Raw genomic sequence first — 25,960 nt, 5'->3', positions numbered from 1 at the left:
ACGGACCGTATTCCTCCCCATGTCGTAACTGGTAAGTTGTAACATGCTACAAAGCCCAAGAGCTGGCCAGGCCTTAGTCTGGTTTGAGCTGTGTTGGGCTACCAAGATCCAGGCCCCTCTTTATGCCATTGCCAAGAAACAGGTAGAGGTAGGTCCACCAAATGTTTCACCACCAAAAGACTTGTCGGCAAGGACCAGTTGAGATTCTAATCGGATAACATAACCTAACCCACCTCTAATATAACCTAGGCCTAGCTACTTGTGTTTTTCATTTCAAATAAATTACAAGGCGAGTAGGAGGTCCCCCATAAATGGTGGTGCCATAATGGAGTCACAAGTACTCTCAAATTATAAGGCTTTCAAGCACATGACAGGCTCCCTAAACACATCATTACACGTAGAGGGGACTGGGAAAGGAGGGGAGGGGAACTCTACAAAAAGGCCTCTGCCCACAATATCATCATCATGCATGCATCTTTATGAGTTGTAAGTATGAGGTGTTCATTTTTTTTTATTATTGGGATTAATAATTTATATATAATTAAGGGACTTGTGAGAATCCCAAATTTTAATCTTCATCACAATGTGTGCAAGCTAGTTTATGATTTGATTGCGTTTATAGTCATGGATGTTTTTGCCATATACAAACATACACATAAATCCAACCGTGGCTGTAAAGTTGGTGATCCAGATGGTCAACAAATGAAGAGGCTCCTATAATATATAATAATAAAAATAATATTCTGATTTATTATATCTGACATATTCTCTATATATAGTATATGATATATCTGTCAATAAGGCAGGTCTAGTTGTAGCAAAAAGAAACAAAATAAATAAATAGAAAAAATAAGAGAAAAAGCGCACATTCCGTGCCAAATGGAAGGCAAGGCATATATAAAAGCAACTGTCCATGAGCTGTTCGTTACGTGCTACAACATTTATTATTTATATTTTTATATGGTCTTTTCATTCTATTTTAAATAAAAATACCATTATATATTATTATTATTATTCCATTACGCAAAAGACAAATAGTTATTTTCAAGGCTTTATTTATGTTTTGGAATGTTGAAAAATGGAAAAATCCAAGCCCAAGAGGACAGACAAACTCAATCCTTATTTAAGAAATGATAAAATATCTAGCTAATTGTTAAAATTGCATCAAGCCTAGCCTTAGCCTACTTATGAATCAGTAAATGTATGGATGAGACCAATTCTTATCATGCATCATCGGCTTCACACAAACCAAGTCCCTACATATTAGTGGTCAAAATATCAACCAAGCTACAGCCTACAACCTATATTACATATGAATAATGAATTCTAAATAAATAATCAAAATAATGAAATAAAAAAAAAAGAAAAAAAAGAAGCAGAACCTTCTCTCGATCGACTAAATCTAAAACTAAAAGCATGTATTTTCACTGTGTAATCATTACTTTTGTATATAATTTATCCTATCCTATTATTCTCTCTCTATATATAATTATTATTTAATTCTCAACAACAAGTGATGCCTCACAAAAATCCCAACTTTGAACTCAATTTTCCATACACAGATACCATCTCTCTCTCGATCCTCTCCTTGTCCCTGCCTTTTTCCGATACCTCAACCTGTCGCTGCTTGATCCTTCACTTTCGGCTATTAACGGTACGTTTGGACTCTGCCTGCTTTGTATCTTCGCCTTGTTTCTTCGTGTCTCGTTGTCGACAATTACGCTGGAAACGAATAGCAGATAAAATTTCCAATTCTACACTTTTGCTTGAATCTGCTAAACTAGTTTTGATCGCAAGCGGAGCTTTATTTCGTATGGACTGTGTGATCCAAGAGTGTGGATTTACAGTGAACTGAACTCGTATGTCTAAAATTTGCTTGTTAGTATTGTTTTCGTTGTTGTCGCTGAGCGGATTTTGTGTTCAGATCGTTTAAGTTTATTCACTGAGTTACATTTAGGTACTTTCTTAAGATCCAAGTCTGATACTCCGTTGCAGATTGGTTTGTGTCCGTTGAACTACACAAACGATCGGTCAAGAGTTCCCGCGAATTCTTAGCTTCTTAACTTCGTAAAACATTTACTAATTGTGCGATTTTGGAAGTAGTCGATTTGGTGTTCGCTTCTGCAATGCTCTTTTTGTTCTCTTTATCAGAGTGCTATTTTGTGGTTCAATGCCTACATCGGTTATTCTCCATTTGTATTCCCCATCAGAATGCGTGTTGATCTTTTTTATTATTTTATTTTAATTGAAGAAGGTTAAATACTGTAAGGCAGTCTGGCAGACTCAGGGGTGGCTAAATAGGCTGCTAGTCTCTGCTCATATTGAGTCACTCCACTGTAGCAGCTACAGGCTTTTATTCTTCAATCAGTTTAGTTGAGATTGATGCCGTGCAAAACCTTACGCTTATCATCTGAAGAAAAAGACATGAGAACCAGTCCTTAATGAATTTTGTCGCCAATTTTCCTCATTGATGTATATAGTTATATTTTGATGATTTACTTTATAAAGTAACGTCTAGAAACAGTGAGAAATTCGACTTCTGCTTTTCCTTACACTTGTATCTGGAACAAATTTATGGAAAAACATTGTCGATTGACTAGTGTTATGTGTGCAATTTACCTGTTTGAAGAATAGAATTGCAATAGATAATTAGATATCACCTAATTTATATGAATTCCAATTTTCATTGTACTTTCATCTTCAAATTGTTCTTATTCTTGTTCGCATAAATGTTCTCTTCTGCCTTTTGTTACCCCTGTCACATGAAGACTATGAGTTAGGGAACTTATCGGACTTGGCTAGAGTGAAAACTTATACGGTTGTTCTATTATGCACATCTCAATATTCAAATATAAAACAATGCGTAATCATGGATATGCAGCAATATATGCATGAACCTGACTTGTTGGTTCCTTTATATGCCTATTAGACATGTAAAAGCATATTGGCTGAAAGTAGAAAATTTTGATTTAGCTTTTATGAGAGATCTTTTATTTATTTGGACAATTGAGTAGATTAGGGATTCCATATAGTAGGATGAATGCAACAGTTTTGTGTGGTCTTGCTTTGTCGATTTGCCTTTTGGTATGCAGTCTGCTTTGTGATCTGCTGCTTTTCCTCAATTCTCTCCTTGTTGATTGAGAAAAATCTTTGATGCAATTGATATTTTGGTAGTTGTGTGCTACCTGAATTTTCTTTTTCCCGTTCTCTCTCTTTTCCTTCCGATATTGTTTGTGGTCTTACTTTTGCAGGCTACCATTCACTGCTGTTTCGGTTATAGAAGGGAATTTTGTGCTTTGCAGGATTTACACCTGGTCTTGACCATATATTTGGTGACTGAAACAGTCACTTTGGGTGTATATATCAACGCAGGATTAAGAAAATGACAGTTTTTTGGTAGACCCACTTGCTGCATGGGAAGTCTTTCTGACTTTAATCAGGGCAACATGGCTAGGAAGATTCTTACCCTGAATAGCATTGTTGACGGTAAGTGCTTTTGTTATATTTTATGCACTTTGATTTGAATCACTGAAATTCCAGTCTGAGATTGCTAAAGGCCATTGTAAAGTGATATCGTAGATGCTTACTGGGATTATTATGACTGGTTAAAGAGGTCAGAAAATTCAATAATGATAGTTTCATCAAGAAGATGGCTTTTGAATCCGTCACTTGTGTTTTTCTAATCTATTCCTTACGCCTATGAATCAACCACTCTGCAGGCCTTGAAGCTCCTCGAAATAGCTTGGAGTTGCAAGTAGAAAATTCTCAGAGCTGTTATACTGGAGCAGATTCCCTGGTATCTTTTTCCAATCACATGCACTATTGTACCCTTTTTTGGTATTGCGATGGTGTTATTTTTCAAGAATGTTGTATTGGACATGTGAGACTGGATTTTTTGCTATGGTGTATAAAATTGTTGTTTTATATGTGGATATCTGAGGACTTCAGAATAATTACATCTGTGGACACTATGAAATTTAACGATGGACCAGTTGGGGATAAAGTGTAAAACTAGTTTTTTTTTTTGCTTTGAATGCGATAGATTTGTAAACTTCTGATGCTCCCCCCACCCCCCTCCTTGTTTCTTGAATCTTCTTCTTAAAAGGAGATGGTCCTAGTATGGGCAGACCGCATAAATGGTCTTGCTGCTTTTGTTTGGGTCTTCTATTTAAACAAAACTTGTGATCCTCATGTATCTTGTTGTAATTCTATTAACTCACTCTCTCCTTTAACTGATCTATTGTACTTCGCTGCGAATTTTCAGTGTTGCTATCAGATTGAAGACGACTGGTCTGAAAATAACCATTATCAAGTTGAGGCTTCCATGAAGAAATTGATTAATGAGGAAATTTCGAGACAGCCTTACTCCAGAAAAAGTGCTCCAAACATTGTGGCCCGACTGATGGGCATGGACATGTTACCATTAGATACAAAGTCTGTAGTTCAGCCGAACCATAGAAAGAATGAAAACGGAGTCAAGTTTTCCAAAAAGGAAAGGAACGTAAGGGCCTCTGCTACCCATTTCTCGTATAATTCAAATTCTTCAAGGCAGCACCTCGATTTGGTTGACCATTATAGTGAGAGAGAATCTGATGGATGGGATAACGGGCAAAAGTCAGGAAAGCTGAGGCCTCGTGAACATCCTCAAGAGGAGGAGCTGCAAAAGTTCAAGAAAGAATTTGAAGCATTGCAAGCTGCCAGGTTTAGGATGTGTTCTAGACCTTTAGAGCTTGGAATCTTAGGGGATGTCAATAGACATCCTGTTTCTCAGGATAATATGAGTGGAGGTAAAATGGAATCTTACACCAACAAACCTAGTGATCATAAGGGTATTAAGTTAAAAGCGAAGTTACATGAAAGAGATGGTTTACGGCACCACAAACATAAATCAGAACTATATCCATCTGAGCAAAATGAATATTTTTCTTTGGAAAGCAGGAACATGAGTGGAGATTTTGAACCGTCTTCCCGGAAAACTTATGATCAGAAACCGGATAAATATTATGCCCCAACAAAAATTGTTATACTGAAGCCAGGTCCAGATAGAATTTGTGATCCTGCAGAGTCACGGACCAGTTCCTCTGGTACTGTGGAGGAGAGAGGTAGCATAGAAGATTTTCTGGAGGAGGTGAAAGAACGGCTGAAGTGTGAATATCAAGGAAAAGTTCTTAAAAAAAGTCATGTGGTTAGAGGAAGTGGGATTGAGACCCCTTTTAGTGAAAAGTCACCAGATCCAAAGAAAATTGCTCGACATATAGCAAGACAGGTCAGAGCAAACGTTACCAGGGATGGTGGTGTGAATTTGCTTCGATCAGAATCAACAAGATCATATAAAAGTGAAGTTCAGTTCAATGGACCAGGTTCCCCAGAATTCATCAGTAGAGACACAAGGACATTCTTGTCTGAGAGGCTGAGGAATGTTCTGAAGAGAGAAATACATCTGGATGTTCCTGAAGCTTTCAGTGGCAGCACCAGATCATCTGCTTTAGGTAATGAAAAAGTCGGATTAAAAAGTAAGTCAACAGCTAGAAATGAGCTGAGGTACTGGGAAATTGTGAATGATGAACAAGAGATGCAAACAAGATCTTTCAGGCATGAAGATGATGATGGTGCTCTCCCGAGGGAATTGTCTCCTAGGAACCTGATAAGGTCATTGTCTGCCCCTGTATCAGGAACATCATTTGGGAAGCTTCTTCTAGAGGATCGCCACATTTTAACTGGTTCCCACATCAGGAGAAAGCATGAAGTTGTCGAAAATGTGTCACTGGATATGAGAAAAAGGAAGAAGGATAGGTTCAACTTCAAGGAAAAGGTTTCTCACTTTAAATATAGTTTCACTCTTAGAGGGAGACTGTTTGGCAGAAAAATGCACTCAGTGGCTGAATCACATAGGAATGGCAGAAATATGCAATCAATGGCTGAATCACATAGGAATGAGCATGATTTTGCAAAGGATCTCTCGAGTGGACCAACAGTTGTTATGAACTTCCGTGAAAGACATGTAAGTGTGCAAATAACTTTTTTATATTATTTCTCTGGCATAGTGGAATGGATTTCATAGTTTCTTTTCCATATTTAACTTTTATCTAATAAACATGCTGTTTTTCATGTGATCTTAGGAAAATCCCACTGAGGTGCCTCCTAGCCCTGCATCTGTGTGCAGCAGTGCTCAAGAAGAGCTCTGGAGACCGATAGATTATCTCAGCCCGATATCAACGCCGGATATGATGGGAGAAGATTTTGCTATGCCAGAGGTTTTTAAAGAAATCAGTTCCAACTTGAATGGTAAGAAAACTATTATATTTAGCTTTGAATTTTATTTGTACTTGTTTGTACAGAATCTTGTAAAAGTAGTGGATGTATATTTTGCATAAATTGTGTTTTGCGTTACCATTACTGAGATTGTTGAGGTGCAGAATGAGTTAAAATCCACTACAGCTCTGGTACATGGTGTAACTTCTGTTCTCGTACATGAAGAGAGAACTAGAAAGAGAAGACCCATAAAGAGAAATACTGCTACCTTACTTCCTAGTTTCACAAAAACATGATCCGTTTTAATGGTTTTCCTCTCTTTTGTCTGGATAACAAATACTTTGATTGGAAGCAAGAGGATGAGAGTAGCATCTATAGATTAGCGACAAAGTGAAAACCAAAAGAAGTTGTTGACTTTTGTGAATTGGGAGTACTTACCTTGCAAACTATTCCATGTGGTTGTATTTGTATATTATTGTGAGATACGGGTTTGCTGAGAAATGATCCATGAGTGATCTGGTTCCCACCTCTCCAGGAAAAAATTTACTATTTGATAGTTATCTGACGATTGAATACTTCTAAATCTAACTGCCAATTGTTTTCTGAGATTCTTTTTGATGGTCTGTTTCCTTGTTTATATTATACAGAATTACGGAGGCAACTCAAGGAACTTGGGTATGATGCCCATGAGAACCCAGATCATACCACGAAGGAGCACATTGAGTCTGAAATGGTTGATTTAGAGGATCAGGCAGAATCTTACATTAGAGATTTGCTTGTTGCATCTGGTTTCTATGACGGATCATACGATAAATCGTTATGGAGATGGAACCCCCTTGCAGGGCTAATCAATACCTCAGTCTTTGAAAAAGTGGAAGAATCTTATAGAAAATCAGTCAAGGGTGACGATAGTACAATTACCGATCAGAATGTAAAGAAGTTTGATCACAAACTGTTACTTGATCTGTTGAACGAGGCACTTTCAATTGTACTTGGACCACCTGTGGCCATATCTAGATTTAGGAGAAAGATCAATGATTTCTCCAGGCTGACTGCTCCACGTGGAAGGAAATTATTGGATAGTGTTTGGGAGATGATCCAAGAATATTTATATCCTCCAACTGAGAAATCCTACTACTCACTTGATGACATGGTGGCACGTGATTTGGGATCGGCCCCTTGGACTGGCTTGATGGACGATGAAGTAACCTCTTTGGGAAAAGAGTTGGAATGCCTGGTTTTGGCAGATTTGATTGAGGAAACTGTGAAGGATTTTCATTTATGACAGTACACGGTAACTTCTGCAGTATGATGACACTGACGGTCAGCAGATGGCAAATTATTTGGTGGTGAGATTGAGTAAGACAGAGGCTATTAGGGCATCAACGTACATATTCATGTTTTACATGGTTTTATCCTAAGTAATATGAGGATTGCCATGTTTTCTTGAGCATGACTGCATGAGCTTGTAAATATATTCTTTGGGTGGTGTGATGTAGGGTCTTGGGTTAGCCAGTTAAAGACACAGTATATATGCTAATTTAAATTATTAGATTATTCTTTGACAAAATATAGTCTTTCTACATACTTTTTTACAATTTGTACATGCAGTTTTTTTTTTTTGGTGAGAAAGCAGGGCATAATATTTTGCATTCAATGCATGACCTCGACTATTTAATTGCAGAAGTCTTCTGCAAAAGTTTCTATGAAGGCTCTGGATTTATCATTTTCAATAGCAAATATGCTACAATTGATGGGGAACAGATTCAAATTGAGTGTTGAGGTAATGTGATTCAGCTCCTCTGTTATTTGCTTTGATATTTGGTGGGGACTTTCCTGCCTTCATGGGTTATCTTTCTTTTATTTCAACCGCTAAGGGGGTTGGTAAATTGTGTCTAGGGTTATATTCCCTAGTTAGTACTAGTAGTTACCCAACCCAAGCAGCAGCCGTCTCGAGCCCCGAAGTGTAACATGCGAAAATCTCTCGTGTCATGCCTCTGAAGACGATTCTGTTTGTAATTTTGAAGGGGTGTTCTGTTCTATTTTGTGATTGCCCACAATTTTTGACCTGAGCACATGCTTTGCCTCCTAATTTTGCTTAAGCAATTACACTAAGTATTTTTATCAACGTAAAAGGAAGTCAAAATTATGGATTATTGTCCAAATACACTTGTTAGGTACATTCGATTATATATATCTATATCGCGTTGAATTGTGATGCACATGCATGTAAGACACGGATTAGCCAAAAGAAAAAGCACATATACACTGTGTTTATGATATATGCGTACCGACCAAACTGAAAAACCAAAGTAAGGTGTGGTGTTTCTGTCAGAGACTCGATACTCCCTTCTTAGAACATTCCATTTTTCACCCTTCTTTTTTTTTTTTTTTTTTTTTGGTGACTATCACGGCATATGATTTTTAAAAAATCAGACTGAATGATTTCTGGGTAATTGTTAATTTAATAAAGCTGTAGCTTCAAAATCATTTGACCAGTAGTCTTTTTGTTACTAGACAAGATTTGCCATAGCTTCAACAAACAGGAAAGATAGCATCAATCATCATGATAGTAATTGGACGTATATATATATAGAGAGAGAGATAGATATAGCTTTTATATGGCTTTGAATTGCTATGCCACCATAAAATTACCTCCTACTCAATAGCTAATCATTACCCTCACCATTGCAGAATGAACTACATTGTGGCAGTAGATAAATTATAAAAATTATCTGTCAGTGTCCGTCTCTCACGCCCCCAGGCTATCTCTTTTCCTTGTCTCTTTGTCCACTTCTTCCCCTTTTCTTCAGTCTTCACTCTATTTTTCTTTCATTGCTTCATTGGATTTTATTTTTTTCAAAAGGAGAGAACAGAAAGGAAATATATGGTTATGGATGACTATTGAACTGCTGACTGAGAGAAACCATGATGGACTGGGACAGTAACAACCAACAACAACTACCCCACCACCAAAATCAAGAGAATCACAGAGCAAATGTTTCTGTTGCTGTTACTGGGAATACTGGAGGAGGAGGAGGAGGAGGAGGAGGGGTAATGTATGTCAAGGTAATGACAGATGAGCAATTGGAGACTCTCAGGAAGCAGATTGCATTTTACGCTACTATTTGCGAGCAACTCGTCGAGATGCACAAAACCCTCACTGCTCAGCAAGATCTCGCAGGTTTCTGTCTCCTTTGTTTTTCTCTCGAGTTGATTCTTCAACTCGTATTAGTAGATAATTCAACTCTTAATGGCTGTATTCATTGTGATCTCATATGGGTACGAGCTTTTATGGTGAAATCTTATGTTGGTTCTTACCCTCAATTGTGTGCTCAATGGAGGCTCAATCACATGGTCAAGTGTCAGTTTCTATCTTTGCAGATTGTTTCTTCCGTACAGATCTGACAAATTGGTTGATGACTGGGATCATTTTGTATCTTTGCATATATTTGTATTTTGTCTAAATTACTTTTTGATTCTTTTCCTCCTCGTCTCTAACTTTACTAATTACTGTTGGCGCTGTTATCGAGTTCATAATTTTCTTTTTACGTAAACCAATGTGTAGTCTGCAATGAGTGATCCTTTTGCCTCCGTAAATCCCTGATGGAATTTTGAAATACTGGGCTGCTTTCTCTTGGTTTTTTCCCCTGATGCATGTTTATGTTAAGTAATCTTCTAAAAGGATTGTTGCTTTGAGACTTGGGAGAATGTTGCATTTGTGATCTAAATCTTGACATAAGAGTAAAGTTGCTTCATTGCAACCTTCATATCACCAGTTCAAACCGTGGAAATAACCTTTCTGCAATGTCACTTGAGGTTTCGAACATCTACCTGTTCTAGACATGAATGAGGATGGGAGCCTTGTTCCTGACTGTTGTTTCTTTTTTTTCTTGTGATCTGAAATAAAGTACAGACATGTCATCTTGTTGGTTTAGGTTGTTGAGATGCTGAAGTTTACGACTTTTCATCCTGTACTTAAGTGTGCAATCTTGTATCTGGAAGTAGATCTTGTTCTTTCGGTGATCACATGATATACTGATGAGTTTCCATTTACTTTTCTCATTTCCTTTCGGAAACAAAACTTCGTCAAAGATACGGTTGCTATAACTTGTGAAGATGTATACCATGGTTCTACTTGTGTTTCAGAAGCCTGAATTTATTTTTAAATGGAGGGAGTTCCTGAATGCCGGTATTACTGCTCATGAGTACTCTAATTATCCAATGAATTGTTTGCTAAAAGTATGATGTGATGAAATTTTCATGGTAGTTGGTGCTTATACTGTTTCTATACTCTTCTCCTTGCAGGAGGCAGGCTGGGAAATCTCTACTGTGACTCGTTGATGATGGCTTCATCTGGCCACAAAATTACTGCTAGGCAGCGTTGGACTCCAACACCTGTGCAGCTTCAGATATTGGAACGTATCTTTGATCGAGGAAATGGAACTCCCAGCAAGCAAAAGATCAAAGAGATAACTTGTGAACTCAGTCAGCATGGCCAAATTTCTGAAACGAATGTTTATAACTGGTTCCAAAACCGGCGTGCTCGATCAAAAAGGAAGCAACTAGTTGGACCATCTAATAATGCTGAATCAGAAGTGGAGACAGAGGTTGATTCACAGAATGATAAAAAAACAAAGCCAGAGATTTTCCATTCCCAACAGAACCAACCTCTTCAAGCTGAAGATGTGTGTTTTCATAGCCCGGAGATGAGCTCTGAACTTCATTATTTTGGTATGTAAGTGTATCAATCCATCTATAATTTCAGACTTACTCTGGCAGTCTGGCAATCTAGTCAGGAAATGTAACATCTGCAAGAAGATTGGCTAGAAACCTGAAAATTGTGAGATATGGGTTAATTGATGCAGGGAATGACGACCTGAGTGGAAAGATGGGAACGCGGGGAAGCTATGATCTTTACGAGCAGGAAGAAAACTATAGCATGTGAGAGGGGCTGAGACTCACTTCATCCGCCTGCCCCTGCCTTTGTTAATTTGTGGCAAGAAATGATATATGACGTTGCTCTGTGATTTAGATGAAAGCGGAGAAAGTTGGTCCCAATCAAGGGAAAAACATTAAACATACATGGCTAACACCTTATAAGCTTGTAAATACTACTTATTGCTGAATGTTGACTAATGAGTTGGTTATGTGAGAATCTGAATGATCAACCTCCTTTGGGCTAGTTTTGTTTAGAAGTTTTTGCCCTTTTCTCATATATGGTCTGACAAGTCTGCTTGAATGGGTAAACGAGTGATTGTTTGGCATTGTATTGGAGTTGGCAATGACGTAAATTATTCCATGGACAAGCCGGAAGATTACTATTACTATCATCATCATCATCATCATCATCATCATCATCAAACATGGGTTAAAGTCAAAGACTTGAAGATATTTAGTGGGCTTATTTCAATATTGGGTTGGGCCTATGGATGAAAACACTAATAAAACTCATGGAGGCTCCAGGCCCATATAGTTTGCCACACCTAGGCCCTAGCACATTCAAAACAGAACAAGGGAAGTGAAGGGATGCTCCCAGTCCCATGGGCTGAGGCGGCCCATCTAGCTACATTATCATTATGAGCTTGAGCTAGATCGTTTCATTGTCCTATGATCCTATCCTATGTCGGTCCCGTCCCAGCTTAGTTAAAAGTTAAAACTCCAGAGTGGGTGGGCACTGGGCTTGTAAGCCAGCCACATCTGTGCAAACTCTTGTGCCATCTGAATCTGATCATCTGCTTCCATATCCATCATAGAGCTTTCATCGCCTCCACTGGATCCGCCATCTAAGCGAGTAGAAGAGAGCAGGTAGCTGAATAGCTACATACACAGACTGAAACAGTTGCAGGTAATTATTTTTGTTCCGGTTGTCATTTTCTTTCTTCTTGTCGGAAATTATACCTTCAATTAGAGAGAATTATGTAAAATAGAAAATCGGAAACATTTTCAGAGTTATTCTTCAAAGTGGTTTTAAACGTCCGGTCTGACTGTAGTTAAACGACGTCGTCTCTCTCTCGCATGGTCTGGTGTCGGTCTCTTTACTAGTATTCATTTGCACCCGCGGTCGGCATCGGCAAAATGGAGGTCGAGGGGCGGCCGCCTTGATCGTTAATTCGTGTTGCTTTGGAATCTTCAATGTTGATGTGAATGTGAATGTGAATATGATTGTTAGTCGGAAATATTGTTACTACCAGGAGAATCGTGATGCAATTGACCTTCACCATGTTCAAGTTGGGAGGAGGACTGGTGTTGGGGCTGGGCTCCTTCTAAGGCTGTGTCCAGCTCTTCTTATTCTTCTTCTTCTACCACATGCGTTGAATATCTTCCTGCTCAAGGTATGTGATACTACTTCCACTCGATTGCATTTTACTTCTCTGTTTAACAAGTTATAGGACAGATGATGTTTGCCTTGTTAGGTCCTACCTATATGCTAATAGTGAGTACCGTTGGCATTCTGTCTTTTTCGGGAAATTATTCCTTATTTCTTTCTAAAACTACAACTTGAGCTAAATTTGATCTTCTCATCACCGGTGGTTCTGGCTGCTATATGTCCCATCATTGCTCATCTTTGGCAGATTGTCCACTGTTTTAATTTCTTATCTAACTGTGAATCAAGGGTGAGGAAATGCGAGTGCCTGATAGTCGCACTAATTTTATCGCCATAAAGGCATTTATTGATGTCAGGCTCTTTAGATTTGGTACCAAATTTTGGATTCATTCACAGGTTTAATAATAGTTGATAACAAAAATTTTGCTTATGTAATTAACAGGACAAGTCGCTCAGTATTCTATTTTGTAGCTTCCTCTTTACTTCATTCATTGTCATATTGTTGATTCGGAAGCCGGTCAAGAAAGGTGAGCACCTGGATATCGGTTATCAAATATTTTATTTTTAACGGAAAGCCACAATAGCTTGCAGTGTAGTAGTTCATAACACGTTTCATTCCCATTTGCAAGACATTATTGTTAGGTTTTCGTTACTTAATTTTGTGCTTGCATGATCAGAGTCTATCGTAATCCTGCCGGCTTTTGGAGTTCAACTCGAGACTCATTATTTAAGGTATATCGCTCTTTGCCCCCTGGGTATGATATTCATTGTAGGTGGATATTGTTAATGTATCACTTTTGGCTCTAAAACTGTGTTCCAACTGGAGGAATGGTTTTTTCTCCTGAATGGTATGTTGGAGAGATAGCAAGCTTGCTTATCTTTTCAAGTTCTCAGTCTTGATACGTTATCCTCATCTTTGGAACCTTTCGCTTTAAACTTTTGCGAATTTGGACCATTCTTTTTCTTGCACATTTCAGCTCTGTATTGGAAGAATGCTATTGATATAACCAGTTTAAAACTTGAAGTTGCTCATGAAGACAGCAATATAAATTGTCTTTGTCATCTCGTGTTGCGACCGAGGCTAACCCTTTCAGATGCTAAGCTTGCACAATCAAAATTAGATATTATTCGTTCCTTAATTTACTGCTTCAAGAGAAATCTCTGTTGTAGGCTAGGAAAATGGATAGTCGCTTTCATTTAATTAGAGATTGATGGTTACCGCTTGTCAATTTTCAGAGCTAATGCTCATGTACTGTGGATGAAAATCAGCTTCATGTAACCCATCCCTTCTTTTAGTTAGCCCCTCCTCTGCACTCTTTGGAGCCTGGTGCCCCTCCCCCTCTCTCCCTCGCAGTGCCTTTGACTGTAATAAAAATTTGTCCACCTTTTTAAGCTCTCTCTAGGTGCTTCATGACAGATTCAATATCACTTGTGCATTTTGCATCTATATTTATTTATGCATTTTTTTGGTTTATTTATTGCCTCTTTAAGAGACTAAGTTGTTTTCTACTTTAAATGATCTTGCTCAGAGCTTATTATGTATCCTTGCCTTTTATTTCTTGTCCTTAAACTTAGCTTCTGTTCTTGTCCATAAACTGAGTTACCTCAGCCCTTAACTACAATCAAGAATTGGTATATCAAGTTTTGCTCATGTAATACCTATCGAAACATGCATGCACTGATAGATGCTCAAAAACTTTTGGTTTCTTTAATAATTTGACATTTGTCTTTTATTTTCCTCAGTGGAAAGGCTTTCCGCCGCTTTATTCCCATTGAAAAGATTCTGAAACCTGTGCTGCTAGAATGTGTGACACCGATGACTTGTTACTGGAGCTTGGCTCTGATTTTGCGTGGGGAAGAGGAACTGATGTTGGTATTCAAGGTGAAGTGGGCATTTCAATACACTGAACTTGTGCAATGAATTTTAAGATTGACTCAAATTCGCAAGATATCAATCAGATAAAACTGCAGATTTTGGTCCCAATGTCATGTCAACTGAAAAAGATAAAAGGGAAATTCTTAGGGAAGAGGTTCTGACATAATCATGACATGAATCTTGTCCAGGAATTACGTCCACCATTGAAGATGTTGATCCCCATATGGAAGGCCTTGAGCCAACTTCACTGAAGAATGTTATGATATTTTTTACAGAAGATGGACAACAATGTTGAGGGATGTGATGCACTGCTATCAGGCAGTGAACCCTGTGGAAAAATACATGTTTTGGAAGAAATGGAGGCGCAACCTACCTTCCCCAAAGCATTCAAGTTTAACAACTCCATTAGAGAGAGATGGTATGGCAAGTTCAATCTGCTACAATTAGCGGGATGCATTCTAGAGAATGTAGAATTTTTTCGTCACTTGACTGGCGTCTGACCATCTTTACGTGTATGGTGAGAGCGGAATCAAAACAGGGCTCAAGTTGTTGGGATTTGATTTAAACAGGGAAAAGGATAGACCCACCCGAGGGTCCGTCCAAAAACCTCTCATAAACGAACGCCCTTCCATGTTCTAAATTATAGTTCCAATTTGTATATTGAATAGTGGCAAGTGGTACGGGCTCATGCCAAATTACTCTTAGAGATCCTGAACCCTAAAATGAAAATGGGTACAGTAATTGACCCAAATTATGGTACATAAACTGATGATGTTTAAAAAGGATCGACATTCGTACTGTAATAAGTCTCTTATGTTCAAAGGCAAAGCTGCAGAGACATGAGAATTGCTGCCCCGCCTCCAGTATTGATCTATGGGGTTTAGGGTTTAGGGATGACCATCTCATTGAACCAGACATTTAGACTTATGCAGCGCTTCCACGTTACTAATATTTATTAAAAGCCTCTAGCTTCTGTTAATCGCTGGGCAGAACGTTCAAGACTAACTTCCTGTCTACACAAACCATGCCATGGCTTGTTTGAGTCGCCCTCTAATGCCCCAAGCTTAGTTATCTGCTTCTGAAATGCCTCCATGTTGACAAGAGGGGCAGTGGTTGGTCGTCCATGAGCACACTGCATAAAAATAATTTAAATCATTCATCATAAGAGACTAAAATTAACTCTCTCTCTCTCTCCAAACATATATTACACATGCATACAGATAGAAGATGGAAAATCAATTCCCACAATCACTTGCGTTGAAATGTCATATGCTTTTTGACTTACTTGGAAACAGAGAGAGGTCTGCTTTAGCTCTTCAACAATGAGGGAACATTCTGAAGGCAGCAAGGAATCCCCAAACATAATTGCACCTTAACCAATAAAAAAGAAAAAGAAAAAAGAAGACGACGAAAAGACCATCATGAAATGCCAATTCCAGGAAGACATACTTTAAATTATAATGCTCTTTCAATCCATAAGACATTTTAAGCGGGATCAAGCATTCACCTCTGCAAGCTTTAAAATTAAGCACTCGAATGACAGATGGTGGAATTGTTGATGCTCCATCAGTATCACCAAGCTAGAAATTGCATTAGAGAACTGTTATTAAAAGAGCGTTGCATGCTTGCAGAGAGGGAGTTGAGGGAAAAGGGGAATAGCTTATTGTAGATAATAACACCTGCTCTAGAAATTCCTGCAGATCCATGTGAGTTAGATTGACACCTAAAATGCAGGGCACCTGCATCCCAATTACAATCAAACCATCAATATAATATTATAACCAGCACTATACAGGCAAACCCATAGGGATCTTCAATAGCACAGAGCCCGCAGTCCGATCTTTACAATAGCTAAGGAAAAAATTGTTATAGTGCATTACCGCCAGAAGTGTGATAAGAGTCGGCTGCTGGTGAAGAACATTCAAATTCCTGAACCAGTTTAAAAAATATAATATATGAGGAGAAAAAAATATAATATATGAGGAGAAAAATATAACTCCCTCATTTTCAAAAATAATTGATGAAGTGATCCATAGCAATAAGGGGTGTAATGTCATTTCAAAAAAGAATTTAGTTAAAAAAGAGGTGTGTAAAATGAATCCCATACAGCATTTTTCTGTGTGTCAACAAGATTAAATCATGTCATTGGACACTGCTCAAGCATTTAACGTAGTCATCAGAGTTGATGTAATAAGAATCCAATTTTCCAATCCAAAAATAAGTCTCGGTTAATTTTTCAGTGAGAAGGGCAAACGATGATAATGAATGGATAAATGTATATCTATCATTTTATATGAATGCAAGAGCAGGTTCAAATATGAAGAACGAAATTTACAGGATATCTCACTTTTTGAAGGACCTTGAACCTTGAGAGTGGATGCTGCAGAACCAACCCCAATCTTTGATCAGATCAGCATAATTGTGCAGTAACTGATAGCCAATTTCAGGGAGGACCTATCATCAACATGGAAAGATACATGTTACAGACCTAACTGGCACAAAACCATCATGAAGATCCAAAGGATAAACTCAATTGGCATCAAAGAGACATACCAACTCTTGTTCAGTATCCAGAAAGGTAACTGCTTTTCCTTCCCCAGATAGCACCTAAACATTCAACTAAGTCTAGTAAGTTTCAACAGATATATTTAATGCAAAAATATAACAAACGCAAGAATTGTCTCTGGTGCTTATTATTAGCTTTCTCCACCAAGAAGAATACCTTGCGACGAAGTTCCTCCAGTCGAATCCTTTCATCCGCAGCATGCTGTAGAAAATAACCACTGCGGAAGTTATAGACACAGCCAAATGTCTGCAGATGATTCTTCTGTTTTATGTGTTCTTAATGTTCATCCATCAATTTGTGTGGAAAGTGTGAATGCAGACGTGCATTTTTAGAAATTGCAACATGTATATGTATTGGCATTAAACTTATGTGTTCATGTTTGAAGTATCCTCATGGTTGCAACTCATGTACTCTCGGTATGAACTTTATAGAAAAAAAAAATCCTACATGAATCCTGTCCCTTTCAATCTCTACAGAAAAAGTGGAACAACAGACTATCAAGTATCAACAAGAAAGTTATTGAATTTATGGAATCAAATGCATGACGGTAAAACTAATATCAAACAGGAATAAAGATGCACTGAAAGGACCTGATCAATAACAGCAAGAGTTCCACCAGCTACAATGGAGATGAACTTCTTATCCACCTGGTGGAGAACTCTGGCACCCGCAAGGCAGTTCTTGTTGATAGATTTAGGAAATAACAAATCACCAGAAAGATGGAAGAACCCTGAGGAAATTTCAAGTATTTTATTTTGATCATGAATATGATTTGGCCTACCGTTGTTCTGCAAAAAAAGGGGAAATTTTAGAGTAATTAATGATGAGTTCGAACAGTGAAAAAAAAAGAGTTCCAGACATCAGAAAAATTAACAAACTCTAAAAACACGGACCGTAGTTTGTGGTCTAGTGCGCCATTTGACCGCATAATGTAATGATTCCTCGGTTTCCTTTGGAATAAAATCTGGAAAAGAGGTAGTATAAGATCATAAAAAAGAATCCATTGTTGTCACAATTTAAAAAAAATACATTCTGACAAAAAGAAATGAAAACCTAAATTTGAACTTCAAATGTCTCAGAAATAGCAGAAGCTATAAGATCTACTAGCTGACCAACAATGAATCCCTCGACTGTTTGAAAAGAAATTGATGGCCCACAGTAAAAAATTTCTATGCCCGTTATATCTGATAAAGTTATAATCAGGCTTCCACCCCAATTACTATTTGTATATATTCACAGTAGATCGACCCCCTTGATAAACACTTAAAAGTATTATAGTCACAGGCGACTATGTGGCCCAATGATAAAGGGATGCAACTAAGAGGTCGCAGACACAATTCCTCAAAACAGCCTCTCCACATACTATGTAGGGGGAAGTCTGCGTACATTCCAACCTCGCCTACTGCAACAGCCTTGTGCACGGGGTTGTTTACCACACTCAAAGCAATCATATATTTTTCCTAAAGAACAGTTACCTTCAAAAAGACCAACATCATTAGCACAAGTACAATGTGAGTTCTCAAACTTCTCATCATCCCGGAGCCCATTTGTCTCTAGCATAACATCTTGTATGTTCCTATCATCTTGCCTGGAATGAATCCCACGATGAGATATAAACGAAGCAACCTCAATTTATACTGAAATGAAATTAAGCACGAAAATTATAATACCTGGTGCCAAACTCTAAATCCTCCACAGAATTCAGCTTTGAAGATGAATGCAGCACACCCAAAGATTGTCGGAGATCCTTCACTTCGTTAGCTTCTGCAAAAATTACAGCTATTTATAAAGGTCTTTGTACCATGTCAAGTTCCAAAATGCAGAGCATATCCAGGGGGAAAAAAAGAGGAAAAAAACCTGAAGTATGCAAATCACAAAAGGTGTGAGCATTGGGTTCTTTCATCCTTGTGTACTGATTTAAGGAAATAACCTTTTTCTTATTTCTACAAAATGGCGGAGCAGAATGGCTTCTTCTTGCTCGTTTTTTAGGAAAATGACCTGTTGTAAGATCTTCATATTTAAATCCCATTCTTTGGGTTCCATACTTCTCGATGCGTGCGTAATCTCTAGGACAAGTATTTAAGCATAACGAGGTCTCATCAAGTGATAAATCTGAATGCGGAGGAGAAAATTTATCACATAGATCCTTTCGAAAGTGGGTATTATCAAAATCTAACCCAGTGCCTCTAGAAATTGAGCTGCAGTTCTCCATTGTGGAACTCTTCAAAATGGCTTCACAATCGAACTGGCAGCCTATTTGTTCAAAATCAGTATAATTCCAACAATTATCTTCCTCCCCTGATCTACCACTTATTTTAAGTGCACTTTTGTTGGCATATTGTCCAAAATCCAATGGCATGGGTTGAAATATGTCCGAGCTTACTGAATGCCATCCAGAATCTGCAAACTGATGACGTGAGCTAGAGCTTCCTGTTTGAGCAACCACATTAGCTGCAAGGCCTCTCACATTCGAAAATGGCTTTATATAAGAAGGGAGTGACTTTACAGAAGCTCGTGACAGAAGATCAACATCTCCAGAATAGTCATCATCTATCTTGAGCTGGGGAAGCTGCATAGCAGTTGAAGCCTCATCCAACCACGGACTCCTCGGGAAAAAATCATAACTCTGGTCAATGGAATCTACTTCTAGGATATTGAGAGCATCATCAGAGCAAACCCGTTTTCTTTTGGTCCTGAAGCCATCAATTGAATTCTTAAAGCCACCTACATTTGCAAATAAAACCTTATCATGTAGCAGGTTTCCAAGTGAGGTACAACTTTGCATGAATGGCATTTTGTAATTATCTGTGTTTTTTTTGATAAATTCGCCAGACTCGTAAGGAGATGCACACGCCTCAGTTTCTCTTATCAAACTTGGATCAGCGTTACGGAACTCATTCTGCATTCTTGACATGAAAAGATCACCATCCCCATATTTCTTGAATTTTTTAGAAGCAGCATATCGATTTTTCATAAAATAACTATTATTCAAAAAAAGATCATCATCCGATGTCAACAGATGATTCTCACTTTTTGGGACCACAGCAGCAGCGCATTCTGCAAGGGAATCGCCACATAATTGAAAAGAATAGTCAATCTGATCAACAAATTCCATATCAGTTTGCTGCTCCAACTCAGCATACTTGTGATACTGCCAAATGTGAAGTTTATCATGATTTTCACTTAAAGACCAGTTTTTGTCCTTAATTTGCATTTCCAAAGGAGAGGAAGGAATGTAGAGAGAAGTCTGATGATTCTGCACGCCACACTTCTTCAATGTGAATTCAGAGTTCTCCACCCAATAAGCATTACGAATATCTAGGAGCACAAAGAAGTACAGAAACTTGACTAAGAGAAACCGAATCAAGGTTAATCTATTGTAGTTTATTAAGCACATATGCAGATGGCCTGCCCACAAGTCACTAACAAAGATCATTAACATATTATAAATTAAATTAGTAGATCTTTTTTCCTCCCACTTGAATAGCATCTATGGAACTGGCAGACATAGATTGAGGCTTCACTCAGATTGACATCTAAATAAAATGTTTGGCATGTATAAAACAGTAAGTACCTTCTTCTTCTGATGTGATATTGTCAGCTTCATTCCACTTGTTATCCTTATGGAATATATCAGCTCCATGACTTAAGGGTTCTCCTAGAAATATTTCATTATTCAATATGAACTCCGAGTTATAACATCTAGATAACTATCACAAGAGACAATCCAATGTGTACCATAAGTACTTCCTCTCCAAAGTTTTTGGACGGCCTCCTCAATAAAGTAAAGCACAGGTGCCCAGTCCTGACAGGAGAGATGAAGAAAGAGTTCAGAGGATGCCGAAAAGAAAGTGATAGATTTGATCGCTGTGTCATACCAAAGAATGACTCAATCAGCAATAGACCAAAACTAATCAACTAGAGGGACCTGGGAAAACATCAAAATTAAAGAAAAAATCTCAACATGGTAAGCATACTTCTTTTAAAAAAGTCACTGATTGACTTCTTTTGCTTTGCTTGTTAACTTAAGAAGCATTTCCAACTGGAATGTAAATCACCATCGAGATTGATCCTATCTGCTGTGGAAAGGAAGATATAGATGCAATATACTATGTAAAGAAGCTACAACAGAGCAAATTTTCGTTCATTCATCATCAAGCCTTTATTCCAAACAATTTGGGGTCAGCAAATCAATCCATAAGAGAAAACAGTTGTAATCCACCATGTGGATTCTCCTTTGTCATTCATCCGTATCAAAAGCTATACTCTCGACTAATCCTATAGATTCCATGTTCTGCCTTATCACTTCCATCGAAGTCTTCTTTAATCACCCTCTTTTCCTTTTAGTTCTCTAGTTTGAATTTTCACCACTATAAGCACTTGTAAAAAGGTAAACAGCACCCGTGCACAACGCTCTCCCAAAGGACGGGGTCGGGGGTAAGCAAGATGTAGGCAAACCTTACCCCACACATAATGTGGAGATGCTATTTCCAACAACTGAACTTGTGACCTCTAGGTTGCAGTGTGCATCCCCGCAATTCTACCACTGGACCACGTGTTCGCCTGTAAAAGATAAACAACTCTCATGCACAAAGCCCCCGCAGTGGACGGGTTTGGAGACGAGCAAGATGTAGCAGACCTTACCCCCATATAATATGGAGAGGTTGTTTCCAGGAATTGAACTATTGAATTTGAAACCTCTAGGTTGCACCATTGGGCCACATGCCTATATTATAAGCACTTGTGCGACACACTTTTTTCTTTTAAATTTAAAAAAAAAAATGTAAAGATACTACAAGCCTACAACACAAAATTCGTGATGAAGGAGAAAACATTTAGTAACACTATTTACCGATGCCACAAAACTAGAAGCTACACAAAACATACGACCACATTCAACAAGTGTAAATCGGATAAAATGGAAATTAAAACAGTTACTGGTTCAGCCTTGTTATAAGTTACAAAATCTCATGAATCAAGTCAGCATAAGATTATAAAGAGCCAGTATAAACAAGAAAACATTACCTTAAACTCAACAAATGTTTTTGATGGTTCGAAAGTTAAATCATAGAGGGAATGAGGGCATAATAAATTCAACATGTACGCCGGCAATGCTTGGGCTGTACTTCTCTTTCCTTTTAGGGACCCTCTATTAGCTTTCCATTGATCCAAACACACAGTCCTTGTACCCAAGTTATTTAGCAATTTATGAATGGGACCTTTGCATACAAACCGTGAGTTGATATCTGAAATGGCTAAGGTTTAAAAAAACTGCACTCTATTCTTGAGCTAAAAATCCCAAGAACATCGTTCGAAGATATTCAAAAAGCATGGATACAAACATACTGGAAAGCCTGCAAATAAGGAATGTCAAAATATAAACATAAGGCACATGTATAATAAGATAAAATATAAAAAAGAACATTTGTTTCTTCAGCATAAGCAATCGTACCTTAATATCATGGCAACCATAAGGACCAGAAACATAGCCAGACAGCTTTAATATGCCATCACTGTATTCCAGTTCATGAAGGAATTTGGAATCCTTAAGACCAAAACCACTCATCAAAAGTGACAAAGGAGAAGCACAAGGACGGGTATAGAGAAGATCATCCTCACTGCATATAGATACATCTTATGTAAATAAGGAAATACAAATTATCACTAAACTTAAGAGTCGAATACAAATTATCACCAAGCTTAAGAGTTTATTCGAGCAGATAACACCTTTCAATATCGAAAACTTTGAAGAAGACCTTTGAATGCACCAGGGCAATCCGAAGAACACATTTTTTTATCAAGTGCAAGACCTTCTTGGGGCTTCCATTATAGCAAATACAAATAACAACACAAACCAAGTCAGTATGGCCAATGGGGAACAAATTTTGTTTATTTTAGGCAGCTAAAATGATCTCTGTAAACTATATTAATGAAAAAGGCATAGGAAATAGAAAAACCAAAACCTGGATTGCATATGCTTCCTCCTTACAGGTTGGTTGTAAAACAAATCACGAACAACCACTGTTAGGAGCCAAGTACTTAGTCATCAATTAGCATCTTGTATGGTAATCATGAGAAATAGGCCATAAGGGTCATTCCTTTCAAACAGTGACTTCATTTAACATGCACATCACAACTACTAGAGGCAAATATAAAGACAAGGAAAACGAGGATTTTCAAAGAGACCAATAAAAAGAAAAAAGAGCCAAAATTGCCATATTTCAGATGCCAGGACGTTGACCAGAGACGTCTTTCTGGTATTGATCCAGAATTGAATGCTCAAGTGGGCTTTGGAGCATTCCAAATACAAATTCCAGGGTGAAAACATTGTCATTTTCCTGTTACTTTCGGAAGACAAAATGAAGAATCATTTTGAATTTTCAACACATGAGAATTTAAAAAGTGAAGCTAAATGTTTGCCATCTGCAATATCTACTATCTAGATAAACTCATATAAATTCATTAAACAACTTCTCTCCAAGAGTACAAGTGCATAGGTGTAAATATAGATCAACATTCGCAAACAATATATAAAGCAATTCATCCCAGAAGATGTACCGCAACCAGAAGGGAAAGGAGCAAGAAAATCCCCTAGATGCTATACAATTCAATGCAAAGATTACTTCGTAAAGTAGAAGAAACTTCAACACATTTTCTCAGTGGAAGCTCCAAGTTGATATTTTCCTCTCTTTAGTGTAGACACATGCAAATGTAGGGGAGAATGAGAGATTCAGAAAATAACTCAAGCACAAAAGAACACAAGAAATCTCCTTGTTGGGGAGCTAGTCAAGGTGCATGAGCTCTTGGCCTCTTACAAGCTAAAATTATGTTACCTGTGGTGCCTACATCTTTCATATCATCATCAAGTCCAAGATACAAGCACTTGGCTCCCTGCGGGGGAAGAAGAAAACGAAAAGCTCAACAACAGTCAAGTTTGCATTAATAGCAGAATAGATTATGAATGTGCACATAGGGAAGAAAAGTTTCAACCAAAAAAGTAAATTTTAAAAAGGATATAGAGCAATAAATACCTTCATGACCTTGCGATATCCATTCGGCCTCCCACAAGCTTTTGTTACAATTTCTAACAATGAGACATCAGCTATCGAAGCCAATGCTTCTCCCCGAAAGCCAAAGCTCTTAATAGTGGCATCCACATTAGCCAAATCATGTAGCTTTGATGTTGCTGCTCAGAAATTGCATTCGTCCATGCATTAACAGGGAAAGATGGTCATATCATATTCATAAAGTGTTATTTCCCCCAAATCCTTCTCCCCCATCATATCTGAATCTTTGATAGTTTTGTAATTGGCAACATAAAATATCATTCACTTATGGCACTCTGAGAATAAGAGTCTCGTTGTACTTCTCACAGGATCCATAAAGCACTATGAGAAGTTATCACCTTTCTTTATGTGATATGACAAGAGTCAAAAGTCTCGACAGTCTCCTACTGAAAATCAAGTCAACGATTTGCCGACACATAATAAACCGTTGGAAACAATCAATATTTCTAGCAAATTTTGGGATTTCTGCTAGGATAATTCACCACTTCTACATTATTCCAAAAGTGCAATTCATCAGTTTTATAAAAACAGTCTGCGTACACAAGAAAATCTATCCAATTGTGCATTTGTTAAAGGACAACTAACTCAACAATGGCTCTCTCTTTTACTGCAGTTGTGTTAGTTTGTCAGCATCCAATCTAGCAGCAAAATTGTCAGAAATGAAAAATGAGAATAATGGAACTTTTTAATTACCATATCTTTCTCCAAGTAACACTAATCCATCCCGAGAGACACCTGATCCTGCAAGCAGATAAATTATGGGGTAATCAAAATGGAAACATATTTATGAGGCTGTTTTAACCCTGAGAAGATCACAGCCTACCATCATCCACTACTTTCACATAGCAAGTCCCTAGACCCACAGCGACTGATACCTGATACAATAAACTATTGTCAACTTATCAAATACTTTGCACTGCTTTAGCATCAGAAATCTCCTATCTAAGTAATATGCATAAACCAATTAATTACAAGAAACAGTTATACATCCATGGAGGTATAACGACTCCTTATCAAAATGGAGAGGCACAGCATCCGGAAATAGCTATAAAACCCAACCCATCCAAAATAGGTATGCACTTCATCATGAAACAGATTTGGTAATTGTGCGAGACTCCACCAGAAACATCAACAAATTATCCTCCGTTTAACCTGATATTATCTATGTCTATGTATAGGGTCAGCCCAAAATCATTATCATCATAGTACCATATCGTTCCTTACCTATCAAAGAACTCCAGCAATCAAATTCCATAATTGCTTTCCATACAAATTTGGGGAGAGAAACCCATAAAGAAAAAGAAAAAGAAAAGAAAAAAGGAAGACTCTGCCCCAAAAAGCGAAAGATAAGGGCAATACCTTCGTTGCGCCGGCATCAAGACTGTTGAAAACGAGCTCCTCCACAACCCTCGTTAAGTCGAACAACACAACCCCTGAACGGACCGAACTACGAAGAGCCTCTGGCAAGGGCTTGATACTGTCCATCTCGACCTGATACTGCAATAGCAATGCATTAACATTCAGATTTCAGGCAGCGAAATGGAAGGCACAAGGAAAACCATCGAAACAGTTGCCAACCTAATTTTGGAACCAGTCGGGGCATAAGGTTCCGCTCAAACGCCGCCGTTTATATGAGTCCCGAAGAGAGCATAACATCGATTTCGCGCGCTTTCAGTAGCTATAGAACAAAAAATAAGGCGGTCTCTCTCTCCAACTGCGAAGCATTCTGAAACGAAAAGGCGCCGTTAGTAAACGAGTGACGTGGCACTTTCTGTTGCAATGAGGTTTAGCGTTTCCAGAAGCAGCAGCCAATGAAAAATTTATATGCAAAATAAATAAAATAAATATAAATACAGACCAAAGATCTTCCA

The 25,960-nt window shown here is 38.0% G+C and overlaps 4 protein-coding genes across 13 annotated transcripts; 3 read left to right on the top strand and 1 right to left on the bottom strand.

The window, feature by feature from the left end:
• Positions 1-1,510: 1,510 nt before the first annotated feature.
• LOC120015220 lies at positions 1,511-7,822 on the top strand. 4 transcript variants are annotated; one of them, XM_038867519.1, is made up of 6 exons: positions 1,511-1,654; positions 3,303-3,486; positions 3,720-3,796; positions 4,265-6,001; positions 6,120-6,285; positions 6,900-7,822. In XM_038867519.1, exons 2-6 carry the CDS (start codon positions 3,414-3,416, stop codon positions 7,535-7,537), a joined length of 2,691 nt encoding a protein of 896 aa, XP_038723447.1. In that variant the 5' UTR covers positions 1,511-1,654; positions 3,303-3,413; the 3' UTR covers positions 7,538-7,822. The 4 variants fall into 4 exon arrangements, with proteins under 4 accessions (XP_038723447.1, XP_038723449.1, XP_038723446.1 ...); XM_038867521.1 differs by having other exon boundaries at positions 3,252-3,486; positions 4,277-6,001; XM_038867518.1 differs by having other exon boundaries at positions 3,252-3,486.
• Positions 7,823-8,868: 1,046 nt separating this feature from the next.
• LOC120014476 (WUSCHEL-related homeobox 13-like) lies at positions 8,869-11,450 on the top strand. Of its 2 annotated transcripts, none has more exons than XM_038866440.1 (3): positions 8,869-9,436; positions 10,561-10,990; positions 11,121-11,450. In XM_038866440.1, exons 1-3 carry the CDS (start codon positions 9,181-9,183, stop codon positions 11,125-11,127), a joined length of 693 nt encoding a protein of 230 aa, XP_038722368.1. In that variant the 5' UTR covers positions 8,869-9,180; the 3' UTR covers positions 11,128-11,450. The 2 variants fall into 2 exon arrangements, with proteins under 2 accessions (XP_038722368.1, XP_038722367.1); XM_038866439.1 differs by having other exon boundaries at positions 8,875-9,436; positions 10,561-10,986.
• A 410-nt stretch (positions 11,451-11,860) lies between these two features.
• Positions 11,861-15,116, top strand: LOC120014477. Of its 2 annotated transcripts, none has more exons than XM_038866442.1 (6): positions 11,861-12,100; positions 12,298-12,587; positions 13,023-13,107; positions 13,258-13,312; positions 14,324-14,462; positions 14,645-15,116. In XM_038866442.1, exons 2-6 carry the CDS (start codon positions 12,414-12,416, stop codon positions 14,705-14,707), a joined length of 516 nt encoding a protein of 171 aa, XP_038722370.1. In that variant the 5' UTR covers positions 11,861-12,100; positions 12,298-12,413; the 3' UTR covers positions 14,708-15,116. The 2 variants fall into 2 exon arrangements, with proteins under 2 accessions (XP_038722370.1, XP_038722369.1); XM_038866441.1 differs by having other exon boundaries at positions 12,246-12,587.
• An 81-nt stretch (positions 15,117-15,197) lies between these two features.
• Positions 15,198-25,825, bottom strand: LOC120014475 (DNA mismatch repair protein MLH3). Of its 5 annotated transcripts, none has more exons than XM_038866435.1 (26): positions 25,668-25,824; positions 25,449-25,586; positions 24,913-24,964; positions 24,783-24,830; positions 24,054-24,208; positions 23,856-23,913; positions 22,986-23,043; positions 22,750-22,842; positions 22,475-22,640; positions 22,361-22,376; positions 22,048-22,268; positions 20,761-20,827; positions 20,597-20,680; positions 18,880-20,340; positions 18,693-18,801; positions 18,498-18,610; positions 17,916-17,986; positions 17,613-17,810; positions 17,179-17,223; positions 17,010-17,063; positions 16,804-16,910; positions 16,337-16,385; positions 16,136-16,195; positions 15,964-16,036; positions 15,742-15,827; positions 15,198-15,588 (listed from the first exon to the last, which is right to left on the bottom strand). In XM_038866435.1, the coding sequence occupies exons 2-26, from the start codon at positions 25,572-25,574 to the stop codon at positions 15,412-15,414; spliced, it is 3,747 nt and encodes a 1,248-aa protein (XP_038722363.1). In that variant the 5' UTR covers positions 25,575-25,586; positions 25,668-25,824; the 3' UTR covers positions 15,198-15,411. The 5 variants fall into 5 exon arrangements, 4 of the variants coding, with proteins under 4 accessions (XP_038722363.1, XP_038722364.1, XP_038722366.1 ...); XM_038866436.1 differs by having other exon boundaries at positions 18,693-18,786; XM_038866438.1 differs by lacking the exon at positions 18,880-20,340 and having other exon boundaries at positions 18,693-18,786.
• Positions 25,826-25,960: the final 135 nt, after the last annotated feature.

This window comes from Tripterygium wilfordii, chromosome 14 (assembly GCF_013401445.1).
Source record: "Tripterygium wilfordii isolate XIE 37 chromosome 14, ASM1340144v1, whole genome shotgun sequence".
Lineage (NCBI taxonomy): Eukaryota > Viridiplantae > Streptophyta > Magnoliopsida > Celastrales > Celastraceae > Tripterygium > Tripterygium wilfordii.
This window is presented reverse-complemented; position numbering and strand designations above follow the sequence as displayed.